Source organism: Myotis daubentonii, chromosome 11 (assembly GCF_963259705.1).
Source record: "Myotis daubentonii chromosome 11, mMyoDau2.1, whole genome shotgun sequence".
NCBI lineage: Eukaryota > Metazoa > Chordata > Mammalia > Chiroptera > Vespertilionidae > Myotis > Myotis daubentonii.
In genome coordinates, this window is record NC_081850.1 from 62,506,127 (window position 1) to 62,518,260 (window position 12,134).

Consider the following 12,134-nt stretch of genomic DNA (forward strand, 5'->3'; position numbering starts at 1 on the left):
TATTTATATATAAACTGGGATATACTTCCATTAAAAAAGTTAAAATTTAAATCAAAAGTAGAATATAAGGATGTACTGTTCTCAGGGGGAAAATAAGACCTGTAAAATTACAACAGTTTACCTCAAAATGATAACCAATGTTTGAGTTGCTTAATGACTTGATATAATTACTTCATGTAATTCAGCTTTCCTGGCCTGGTTTTTACCAGTGTAATAGTAAGGTGAGAAAAGAATGGTAAATAGAAAACCTACTTCAATCTGGCAAAATCAGACTTGCTTTAATGTATATAATATTATCTAAGTAAGAGGAAAACAAATATTAATGTGCTGAGTATTTATATTCTGATCCCTCTAAGGTTTATAATTGGAAATCCCTAAGTTATGTTAGGAGTGGCAATTACACAAACCACAATAGCCTTAAAGCCACCATATTCTAAAAAGAATTCTCTCATCTTGGCATTTCATACATATGACATTGAAAAGGATGAGGTAATCCTCCTACACAGCAGATAATGTTAAGTGTAATATGAAGGATAACATATAAAATGTGGTTTAAGAGAAAGGCAAAACCATGCATGGTGGAAGCAAGAAAAAAAATCAAGGTAAACAATGGTTTATAAGCGTAGGTGATATTTATATTCAAGAACTTCTAGGAATTATTTGAACCTGTATTATACCATAAAGGTTTTAAATTTAATTCCACACAGAAAGTTTAGGCTTTCCAAAGCATATAAAAATTACATCCTTGATCTTTCTTTAAACATAGAGATGACCACTGGTATAGATCTGAAAGGACTGGTGGATTTGAGATGAGAAGACTGCCTGGCATGTCTGACTAGAGGGGAGTAAACAGGTGATATAGAAGCAAGAGGTAAGGACAGACAAGAGGGGGATCAAATGAATAGTTTCCGGGCTCTTTCATTCTGGTTCACCTAATAATAATTATTATTGTTACTGTTGTCATGATCAGATCATCAAAATATCTTCATATCCCCTCCCTGTGAATATTCACCAACAACCCGTGGAGCCCTGAGGTCCATGTACCGAAGGATACGAATCTGGAGGGTAAAGGCAGTGAGAGCTGCGAGGAACTCACTATTTCCTGTTATCTTACTGTTCCCATCACTGCTGCCCCAGCAATGGGCTTTCATCCTTGCAGGGGCCCTTGGTCCCAGTCTTTAGTACTCCCATGACCAGCCTCATCTCACCCATCCCTGGAGGTACCAGCAATAACCAGGCAGGCCCCCTCCAGGGGTCTGAAATCCAGCAATAGGAGGGCTCCTCCTCTGAATTCCAGAGGTCTGAGTCCTTGCTTTATAAAGCCTCTGCTCCAAGTTTAGGCCATAATCCCAAGGGCTTCCCTTGTTTTGATCCCCAGCCCTAGCTAAGTGTTGTAGCTACCTATTTCCATCAGTTTATCTTTTGCTTTTTGTTCCTCCAACAGCTGTTTAACTAGTTCTTCATATTAAATTCTGTTCAAATAATAATGTGATTTCAACTTTTCCAACTGGACCCTGACTGACAAATGCAACAAACGACCCGAGTTCTCAAATCACTGAGCTTCCAGAATCACCTGCCCAGGGGAGCTCATCATTCCTCTCCCCCCTCCCGGACTCTCCCAGTCTCAAAAAGAACTTCTCTAAATGTTCACACCCATCATCCTGACCCCCTTATCTTCTCAAGTGTCCCCACAATTTGCAAGGACAGCAAAGGAGTATCCTCCAAACTCCCCCAGGACCCCAATTTATTCGTACCCTTTCTTTTACATCTGCAATCTCCAACTCCTAGCCCTCGATGATTCGACTTTTGTGTCTTTAAATGTAGTAAAGAACGCTCTACTCTAGAGATCAATCCTGATCTCCCAAATTTCTGACAACTCCATTGTCTTCCCTTGCTCCTTTTCACATCTGTCTCTTAGCTGAATGTGAAACCCCTGACTGACTACAAGTACCAGGCAGATCATTAATATGCTGCCGAGATGGAAACGTCTAGCCCTGACCCTCCCGACATGGGATACTAAACCCACATTTTCAACCTCCTAATGTTACCGCAAGAATGCCTCACGAACACATCAATGCAACCTGGAAAATGAAGTTAAGTACTTGCTATTTCCCCAACACACGTTTTCCCTATTTGGGGACGTGGCGCTTCTACTCTCTCTGTTCCAACTTGAAAACGGCCTACTTTTTGCTCACACTTTTCGTTCTAACCTAGTCACTGGTTACCTGCGTGGCTGTCAGTCAGTATACAGCTTGAATCCTTTATACAGTAAGTACCCAGTCGATCCCAATCACTGTGTGCGGCCTACGTCAAACATGGGAGGAGTCCTGGCCGTGTGGCTCAATGGTAGAGCATGGGCCTGCGCAAGGAAGGATCGCGGTTCCTTTTCCGGTCAAGGGCTTGTACCTGGGCGCAGGTTCACTCCTGGACGCGGCTGGGGCGCATGCTGGAGGCAACCAATCAATGTTGTCTCTCTCACAGATGTTTGTTTCTCTCTCTCTCTCCCCTTCCCCCTCTCTAAAAACCAATGGAAAAATATCTTCCAGTGAGGATTACAAACAAAACAACACATGGACTGAGAACTGGGTAAGTGCTCCGATACAGACAAGAAATGATTGAGTCCCTGCCTCCACGGTATAGAGGGCCACATAATACCCCACATTAGATGGAGAAGCACAGGGGGCATCACGAAAAAGTCCCAGACCCGGGAAGGGACCCGCCACCGTCTGGGAACTTCTGATAACCATCGCCTTCTGTGGCGCATTAATTGATTCGCTTTCAGCGGTCCTGCCCACTCCTGCAAGGCATCCGCAGGCTCAACCGCAGGCGTGGTACGCGTGCAGCCGGGGAGCAGGGCCCTCCCCGTGCCCAATGCCGCCGCGGGCGGAGGCAAATCTGCAGAAAGAGAACTTCAGGCTCGAGGGCAGAGGTGGTCACACAGCACCCACGCCTGGGCCTGCACCAGGCAGAGGTGCGCGCCCGGGGCTCCCGGCATCAGGACCTGGCGGGTCAGGGCCGGGCTGCGCGCCCCCACCCCAGGAATTACCGTGGAACGCTCACCTGACGCCGCGCTCGCTCCCAAACAACGGGGCGTCCCTCGCCTCCCGGGCCACGCGCAGCCGGCCTCCCGGAGTCCGCCCGGGGCTGCGCACGCGCCTCTCCGTCCGCGGCTCCGAGCTCTCGCGGGCGCACTGGGCCTCCGGGCCACTGGAGCCCCGAGGTAGTTAGCGGCAGAAGCAGGCGCAGCGGCAGCGGATGGGACAACGACTTGCAAGCGAAGCAGGCCCGACACGGGCAGAGTGGCGCGGGAAAGACGTCACTCGGCCGAAGGGGCGTGACCGGCTTTTTCCGCAGGCGGCCCCAGACAGACAGAGAAATGCTATTGTAGTTGATCCCCGCGTTGACGTCAACCCCAAGCCCAATGACTGGCGTCGGTGGGCGGGGCCTGCAGGGCCAGTTTTGCAGTGCGCATGCGCACGCCGCAGGCCGCGCGCCGGAAGGACCGCCTCCTCCGGGCCAACATGGAGGAAGCGCTCGGGTCTCCGAGGGCGGAGGGAGCGGCGCCCGAGGTCGCCATGGCTACCGAGCCGGTGGCGGTGCAGTCCGCGGCGCCGTCTCTTGTGGATCGTTACTTCACCCGCTGGTACAAAGCGGGTAAGTGGGGAATAATGTCGGTCTCTCCGGGGCCGTATAGGCCTGATGCAGCAGGGACGACGGGGACACATCAGAAGCCACGCGCGCTCTCCGGCGCTTCAGCTCCACGATGGAAGGAATCTAACAATTTTGTGTGTGTTTGTGTATTGCTTTTTTAAAAACAGGAGGGAATGGGTATTTGCCAAGGCTAAAATGCCAGCAGAGCGCATTCTGGGGCTGGCGAGCGCTGCGCGAATTCCTGGGTGGGCTGCTGGCGGGAAGATGATTTAAGGTGAGGCACCAAGGGAGGCAGGGGCGGGACGGCAGCCTCCTGGAGTGCCCAAGGGCCTTGCAAATCCTATAGAGAGTGGCCATGCAGAAAATGACTTACATGATCTGCTCGGAACTGAGGTAGAGACTGTGGAGATGGGGAGAAGGTGGGTTAGACTAGAGGCCTTTAGAAAACAGAATCTAACATCTTGTGCGTGCTTTTGTGTATTGCTCTTTTATTTTTTTTAGAGTAGGTTTATTAAAGTTGGGGACAGGGAAACAAGGAAGGGCTTAGGATAAAAGCAACGGGAGAGAGAATAGGCGGGGCTGCTTTGGCTCCCTAGAAACCTTACCGGAGAGAAGTGAGCCTAGGCAGGTGCTGTCACTCACTGGACCAGAGTAACGGGGGGCCTTGGGAGCAGGTCCAGGGGTTAGCTGGGGGTGAGCTGCCACTGCCCATTGCTTCCCTGGGTGCAAGTCTCCTGAGGTCCCTTAGAGTTTAGGTCAGGCCTGTGGGGGAAGGGATAGCAAGCCAGAATCCAACAGTGTTACTGAAAGAGAAGCCGCTGGTATTCTATACATCTGCCACTTAATAATTGGGTGTTCCGTTGTTTGTGTATGCAGTGAATATCAGTAGTGGAAACATCGCCGGGGACCTTCTTCTCACCCCATACTTGCTCCATTGCATTCAGGAGTAACAGTTGTACTCATTTTTAAAAATATTGTAGCATAGGTATTATTAGCCACATTTTGGATGACTAACTGTCCTTGTTTACCAATGACTGAAGGTTTTTCCGGAATCCGAGACATTCAGTGTTAACATCAGGACAGTCCTAGGCAAACCGGGAGTTGGTCCCTCTAAAACATACACGCTGTATTATATAAAGAATGCATTGCTGGTCGCATTTTTCTAACAGAAATAATGTGTACTTATTTTAAAGCAAGATGGAGCAAAAGGTAATCACTTTACTGACGAATGAATGATTCCATCCAGGCCACATCTCTTTGCTTTATAGCAGTGATGGCGAACCTATGACACGTGTGTCAGAGGTGACACGCGAACTCATTTTTTTGGTTGATTTTTCTTTGTTAAATGGCATTTAAATATATAAAATAAATATCAAAAATATAAATCTTTGTTTTACTATGGTTGCAAATATCAAAAAAATTCTATATGTGACACAGCACCAGAGTGAAGTTAGGGTTTTTCAAAACGCTGACACGCCGAGCTCAAAAGGTTCGCCATCACTGCTTTATAGCAAGCCTTTTAGGTATATCTTTTTGAGTAATCAAAGGATACAAGTGATTGGAATGTGTACAATCTTCATAATTTACTATCTCTATGAACCAAAGAAAGTGCTATCCAGTAAGTAGTAAATATTGGCTCCACAACCTCCTGACCTGTTCATTCTTCCAGATGTCAAAGGAAAACCCTGTGAGGACCACTGTATACTGCAGCACTCTAACCGGTAAGCAAATTGGGAATTTTAAATTAAAAAAAAATTTTTTTTCTGGTACAGTAGCCTGGTATGGTGTTGGATTGAACTAATGTTCAATAAATGATTATTTTTCACTGTGTTGAAATAGTGTTATTTATGATAGGAGTTAGGTTGACAAGAATGAGCCTACTCACGTTATACAAATGTGATTATCCAAACATCCAAATGGACCACCATGCCCTCAGTCAGCTACTACTGCCTGAAGTAACCAGCCTTTGCCTAACCAGTGAATTGCCAGAGCCCATGCAGAAGGCTAGGGTGGAGGTCTAGGTGGTATCCTGTATACTACATATGGGCATGCCTGACTACTCTCTCTTCTACCTCAGTGCTACCTGAAGACCTGGTACTCTTCTCTTTGGGAAGTATGTAAAATCCCATTTTCTCCTATTTTATTATTGCATTCCCTTCTACAGTAACCAGAGGAAAATGATAGTTTGACTAAACAAATGTCAGTTCAGATATTCTTTTGTCAGGAGGAATACTGTGCTATATGAAGAAAAATTATGCCACGCAGTAATACGGGACCAATTCTTGCTCCTTGTAGAATATGTGTCATCACATTGGCAGAATCTCATCCAGTTCTTCAAAGTGGAAAAACAATTAAAAGCATTTCCTATCAAATCAGCACCAACTGTAGCAGACTTCAGAACAAGGTCTCTGGGAAGTTTAAACGGGTATGTTCCTATAATTCTCTACTTAAATCGTCTACATCATAGTAAAGATAGGTCCACTCAGTCTTAGAATCCAGTGATGTATGCTCAGCATCCCTCCCTGGCAGTTTGAGATGCTGATCTTAAGAAAACATTGACCCTAGAGAAATTCTCAGACCAAAAAAATGAGGTATTTCAGGAGGTATAGGATCTGTCATTTCAGGTTCTGTATCACCACCCGTCATCCCCAGGATGAAGGGGAAGGTGGGCCTTTGAAAGGACAACTTTAATACCATGATAATGAGATATTTTGTCCCTTCCAGTTTTATTAAACCAGTATTTTGAGTTCTGTAAAATTTAGGTAACCAACTCTACCATATATTTCCACAAGTAAAAAAAAGAAGAACATTCCCTGAGGTGTGAAAATAAAAGCAATCTCGCCCAAACCGGTTTGGCTCAGTGGATAGAGCGTCGGCCTGCGGACTCAAGGGTCCCAGGTTCGATGCCAGTCAAGGACATGTACCTTGGTTGCGGGCACATACCCAGTGGGGAGTGTGCAGGAGGCAGCTGATGGGTGTTTCTCTCTCATCGATGTTTCTAACTCTCTATCCCTCTCCTTTCCTCTCTGTAAAAAATCAATAAAAATATATTTTAAAAAAAAGCAATCTTAAAAAATATACAGTATTTGCTCCTTAGCATTTTCCATTGCCAATTTCACACACATATAGCCACACCCTCCACTTCCACATAATGCTCAGTTGTACACAGTGCTATCTCTAACCTCTACAACCCTAGGCAGGATGAACACATTAAAGGAGAGGATCACTTTTAGTACATCTGTCACAGAGGACGATTTAGGTCTTTCATGTGCTGAGTGCATACTAACAATTTCTGCCAACAACCCTCACTGTGCCAGAAGACCCTTGTCTATACTGCCCTTTGTTGGCCTGAAATCCCCTTAACAACGTGGCTTATGAGTATTGATTTTTTCCTCACTCAGGAAACATGGACTTAGAAAAGCATGGACCATTCTTAAAAGACAACGTCTGCAAATTACAAGTAAAAACACTTAGTGCTTGTGAAAGTCCTGTGATAAATCTTTATCCAAAATAGTAACACTGTTGTTCCTACTGAGGAACAGAGAGAGACCTGCAGATAGAAGCCACTAAGATAAGTTTTAATTCCATCTCAGCACTGCCAGTCATTTGGTCTTCCAAGGGAGGTGAAAAAAGGAGTCAAAACACTTCTGCTCTTTTGACATAGTCCCAGTGGTAGACAAACCCTCTGGGATGAGTACCCACACCTTCCTCCTAAAGGCGGGGAGTCCCACGGACTAGTATTTTGAAATGAAGTACAGTATCCACATGCGGAGGAGTGAAGCCAATGTGGTGCGTCTGAATGTTGTATGATAATGTGTTGAGGGGTAAGATCATAAGGCAGAGCATCTTGACCTCAAATGCCTATGTTCACTGCAGGAAAAATTCTTGGGGGGGGGGGGGGGCGCGTGGGGAGAGCAACACGAGACATGCCTGCCTCATTTCCCCTGAGCCTCCTTGTAGATTTTTGACAGAAACTCCCCAGATATATCCATAGAGTGTGGAGTACATGAAACAATAACGTGCCTTAGCATTCTAACAGATATGTCAAAATGTGGTATTGCGCCCTAGCTGGCTTGGCTCAGTGGATAGAGCGTCAGTCTGCGGACTGGGGGGTTCCAGGTTCAATTCCGGCCAAGGGCACATACCTGGGTTGTGGGCTCGATCCCCAGTAGGGGGCATGCAGGAGGCAGCCCATCAATGATTCTCATCATTGATATTTCTATCTCTATCTCCTCCTCCCTTCCTCTCTAAAAATCAATAAAATATATTTTTAAAAAAATGTGGTATTGCCCTAGCCAATTTGGTTCAGTGGATAGAGCATTGGCCTGTGGACTGAAGGGTCGCAGGTTCGATTCCCTTTTGCATGCTCAATCTCAGTAGGGGTGTGCAGTAAGCAGCCAATCAATGAGTTTCTCTTATCATTGATGTTTCTATCTCTCTCTCCCTCTCCCTTTCTCTCTGAAATCAATAAAAATATATTTTTTAAAAAATTTGGTATTTACTTCTGGGTTATAGGAGAATGGGTAAATGATTCTTATTTGCTACTTACAACTTATCTGTTTTCCAAATTTTCCTCCAAGTTCATTACTTGTTAACTGGAAAAACATCCCTTTTTCAAACCGTCTTAGAGAAGGTCGGAATCTTAATGAAGTTAACTTTGTACAATATTGGTGTCACACTCTCATGTTGAATTTTCTATTATTGCTTATTGATGGACTTTACTGTTGAAATCTTTATACTTAGCTATATGCAGCTTTCTCATTTGAAGTTCATAAAATATATTCTTAATCTTTAAACTACCTATTATCACATGTGTCTTTGCTTTTTCCCTAGAACCTAGGTTGGTACCTGGCCCATCGCAGGCACTTATATGTTTGAATAAATGGTTTTTAAAACACTAATTCCATGACTATATCCTATGACACTGAGGGCTACCTCTCAAAGGAAAGTGAAAATGTGTATCAATTAATTACTTCTTCCCTTTCATTTTCAGGGAGCACAGTTTCTAACAGAACTTGCACCTCTGTGTAAGATTTACTGCTCAGATGGGGAAGAATATACTATATCTAGGTGAGTTACTTTTTAACCACAATTTAGGAGATAAAAAAGGAGATAATATTTTTCTTCAAAACAGTTCTTTTTTTCAATAGCTGTGTTAGAGGACGGCTGATGGAAGTGAATGAAAATATTCTCCATAAGCCGTCTATTCTTCAAGAGAAGGTAAAGGGGGTGGGGGAGAAGTATGATTCCACCCACTTACTTATTGTCTGATTTTTGTCATATGACAGTACTAAATGTTCTATTTCCTTTCTAGCCATCCACTGAAGGTTACATTGCAGTTGTGTTGCCCAAATTTGAAGAAAGTAAAAGCATAACCGAAGGGTTACTGACACAAAAACAATATGAAGAAGTTGTGGTAAAACGCAGTAACGCCACAACAGCCACATCGTGAGGACTAAGATGGCATAAAAAGCAGTGCGGCACTCGATCCGTGCACTGAAGTACCACCGTATGGCAGAAGCATACTCCGCAGCCAGCCTTCTGCAGGCAAGCCTGTGTTTTTTCCCCCCTTTCTCTTGCAAGACAAGCCTTGGTTCCCATTTGTCTTTAGCTTCTCAGATCTGCCCTGCCATGGACCTCGCCTGCTCCTCTTTTGCTTTTCTCTTTCTAAAAACTGACAAACAACATTTCTAATTAAAAACAAGCAGAGCATATTGGGGAAAATTTGGAAAAGACACAAGTTTTAAAGTAGCAAGTAAAAATAATCTACCCATCCTATAACTCATTAGTAAATACTACATTTTGACATACTTCTTTTTGAATGTGATGGCATGGCTAATTGTTTTTGCTCATACTTCCATCAGTTTGACGGTAAAGGAAACAACAGCTGACCTCTTACCCAGTGTGCTTCAGTGTGACACTACCAAAAGGTCTGGCCCCACCCCTTCTGCCCCAAGCCCTCTGCAGGCTGTAGGAAGGGGCTGGGTGTAGATGTACCTTCTGCCCCAAGCCCTCTGCAGGCTGTAGGAAGGGCTGGGTGTAGCCGTATCTTCTGCCCCAAGCCCTCTGCAGGCTGTAGGAAGGGGCTGGGTGTAGAGGTACCTTCTGCCCCAAGCCCTCAGGCTGTAGGAAGGGCTGGGTGTAGAGGTACCTTCTGCCCCAAGCCCTCAGGCTGTAGGAAGGGCTGGGTGTAGAGGTACCTTCTGCCCCAAGCCCTCAGGCTGTAGGAAGGGGCTGGGTGTAGAGGTACCTTCTGCCCCAAGCCCTCAGGCTGTAGGAAGGGCTGGGTGTAGAGGTACCTTCTGCCCCAAGCCCTCTGCAGGCTGTAGGAAGGGCTGGGTGTAGAGGTACCTTCTGCCCCAAGCCCTCTGCGGGCTGTAGGAAGGGGCTGGGTGTAGAGGTACCTTCTGCCCCAAGCCCTCAGGCTGTAGGAAGGGGCTGGGTGTAGCTGTACCTTCTGCCCCAAGCCCTCAGGCTGTAGGAAGGGCTGGGTGTAGGGGTACCTTCTGCCCCAAGCCATCTGCAGGCTGTAGGAAGGGGCTGGGTGTAGAGGTACCTTCTGCCCCAAGCCCTCTGCAGGCTGTAGGAAGGGCTGGGTGTAGAGGTACCTTCTGCCCCAAGCCCTCAGGCTGTAGGAAGGGGCTGGGTGTAGCTGTACCTTCTGCCCCAAGCCCTCTGCAGGCTGTAGGAAGGGGCTGGGTGTAGAGGTACCTTCTGCCCCAAGCCCTCTGCGGGCTGTAGGAAGGGGCTGGGTGTAGATGTACCTTCTGCCCCAAGCCCTCTGCAGGCTGTAGGAAGGGCTGGGTGTAGAGGTTCCTTCTGCCCCAAGCCCTCTGCAGGCTGTAGGAAGGGCTGGGTGTAGAGGTACCTTCTGCCCCAAGTCCTCAGGCTGTAGGAAGAGGCTGGGTGTAGATGTACCTTCTGCCCCAAGCCCTCTGCAGGCTGTAGGAAGGGGCTGGGTGTAGAGGTACCTTCTGCCCCCAGCCCTCTGCGGGCTGTAGGAAGGGGCTGGGTGTAGCTGTACCTTCTGCCCCAAGCCCTCTGCGGGCTGTAGGAAGGGGCTGGGTGTAGCTGTACCTTCTGCCCCAAGCCCTCTGCAGGCTGTAGGAAGGGTTGGGTGTAGATGTACCTTCTGCCCCAAGCCCTCTGCAGGCTGTAGGAAGGGGCTGGGTGTAGCTGTACCTTCCGCCCCAAGCCCTCTGCAGGCTGTAGGAAGGGCTGGGTGTAGAGGTACCTTCTGCCCCCAGCCCTCTGCAGGCTGTAGGAAGGGCTGGGTGTAGAGGTACCTTCTGCCCCAAGCCCTCAGGCTGTAGGAAGGGGCTGTGTGTAGCTGTACGTTCTGCCCCAAGCCCTCTGCAGGCTGTAGGAAGGGCTGGGTGTAGGGGTACCTTCTGCCCCAAGCCCTCTGCAGGCTGTAGGAAGGGCTGGGTGTAGCTGTACCTTCTGCCCCAAGCCCTCTGCAGGCTGTAGGAAGGGCTGTGTGTAGATGTACCTTCTGCCCCAAGCCCTCTGCAGGCTGTAGGAAGGGTTGGGTGTAGATGCACCGTCTCTAGTCCTTCTGCCGCAGGAGGGCCTTCCCCTCTGAGACAAAGCAGAACTCTAACGCTGTGGCTTCTGTGAGGGACAACATGAAAAGGCTTTGAAAAATGCAAAGGGCTTCCCTAATTTATGGAAGCATTATAATACAGTACATACATTATAGTCACTGTAACAGTCTCACACTACCTACAGGGTAACAAGAAAGAAGTTACCGTAATTCAAAGACAGAGGCCTTTGAACAGAACAAAAGCTTTCACATCATTTGAACTAGAAAACAAAACTGAATTTATGTTTTAAGATTGTATACTTATTCATACTGAATTTTAAATAAAAGACTTTAAAATTGATATTTTTTTAAGGGCTGAAACATGTATGTTTAAATATTTGTTTTTAAATCCAAACAATAGTACAAAAGAAATCAATTGACATGTAAATTCCTTTGGTTCCCTATCTTATGCTGTAGAAGTCATAAATCATCCCTTCCCCACCCCCACTTGAACTTAAATAAGAGAATATTCTCATTTCAGGTCTGTAAAAGTATTTTGTAAATAAAATTGAAAAATTATTTTCGACTCACAAGAAAAACTTGTAACTTAAGTGCCAGCATGACTGTCCCCAGGTATACCCACCAGACATGATCCAGGTAGTAACTCTGCAAGCATCTACGCTGACAGTGCTGTGCACTGAGAATGCATCACAAACCAGCAGGCCCCCAGTTTGGGCAGCACAATGATAGTAAAAAAAATTATATCTATTTTACATATAACTACCTCTCATTCACCATTATTTCTATTGTAATTTTAAAATATTTTGGTTTCAGGGAATAAAAATCACGCTTCATGATTTTTATAAAGAAGAGGCCCATACAATTAAAGTTTCCTTCAATAAATACTGACGTCCTAATTGGTGGTACTGTGGGTCTTTGGAATCTTGTGACTATTGTG

At 46.2% G+C, this 12,134-nt stretch overlaps 3 protein-coding genes across 4 annotated transcripts in view; 1 reads left to right on the forward strand and 2 right to left on the reverse strand.

The window, feature by feature from the left end:
- The window catches only part of ELP1 (elongator acetyltransferase complex subunit 1), a 60,605-nt gene extending 57,287 nt beyond the window's left edge, over positions 1-3,318 (reverse strand). The window contains exon 1 of the mRNA XM_059657585.1: positions 3,061-3,318. The gene's annotated coding sequence lies outside the window, so the exon portion shown is untranslated. The remainder of the gene's footprint in view (positions 1-3,060) is intronic.
- Positions 3,319-3,337: 19 nt separating this feature from the next.
- ABITRAM (actin binding transcription modulator) lies at positions 3,338-9,391 on the forward strand. 2 transcript variants are annotated; one of them, XM_059657592.1, is made up of 6 exons: positions 3,338-3,654; positions 5,321-5,372; positions 5,947-6,076; positions 8,645-8,721; positions 8,802-8,871; positions 8,966-9,391. In XM_059657592.1, the coding sequence occupies exons 1-6, from the start codon at positions 3,471-3,473 to the stop codon at positions 9,101-9,103; spliced, it is 651 nt and encodes a 216-aa protein (XP_059513575.1). In that variant the 5' UTR covers positions 3,338-3,470; the 3' UTR covers positions 9,104-9,391. The 2 variants fall into 2 exon arrangements, with proteins under 2 accessions (XP_059513575.1, XP_059513577.1); XM_059657594.1 differs by lacking the exon at positions 3,338-3,654 and adding an exon at positions 3,664-3,787.
- Positions 9,222-12,134, reverse strand: part of CTNNAL1 (catenin alpha like 1) — a 57,642-nt gene continuing 54,729 nt past the window's right edge. Inside the window, exons 20-22 of the mRNA XM_059657591.1 lie at positions 11,196-11,265; positions 11,092-11,143; positions 9,222-9,595 (exon numbers count right to left, since the gene is read on the reverse strand). Coding sequence (XP_059513574.1) covers positions 11,201-11,265 — 65 coding nt within the window. The 3' untranslated portion in view covers positions 9,222-9,595; positions 11,092-11,143; positions 11,196-11,200. The remainder of the gene's footprint in view (positions 9,596-11,091; positions 11,144-11,195; positions 11,266-12,134) is intronic.

Excerpts from the sequence above, each read along its gene's own strand:
- ABITRAM (XM_059657592.1), top strand. The coding sequence starts at position 3,471 with ATGCGCACGCCGCAGGCCGCGCGCCGGAAGGACCGCCTCCTCCGGGCC. Across the intron at positions 3,655-5,320 it reads CACCCGCTGGTACAAAGCGG|ATGTCAAAGGAAAACCCTGT; the intron begins GTAAGTGGGGAA and ends TCATTCTTCCAG. Across the intron at positions 8,872-8,965 it reads CGTCTATTCTTCAAGAGAAG|CCATCCACTGAAGGTTACAT; the intron begins GTAAAGGGGGTG and ends TTTCCTTTCTAG.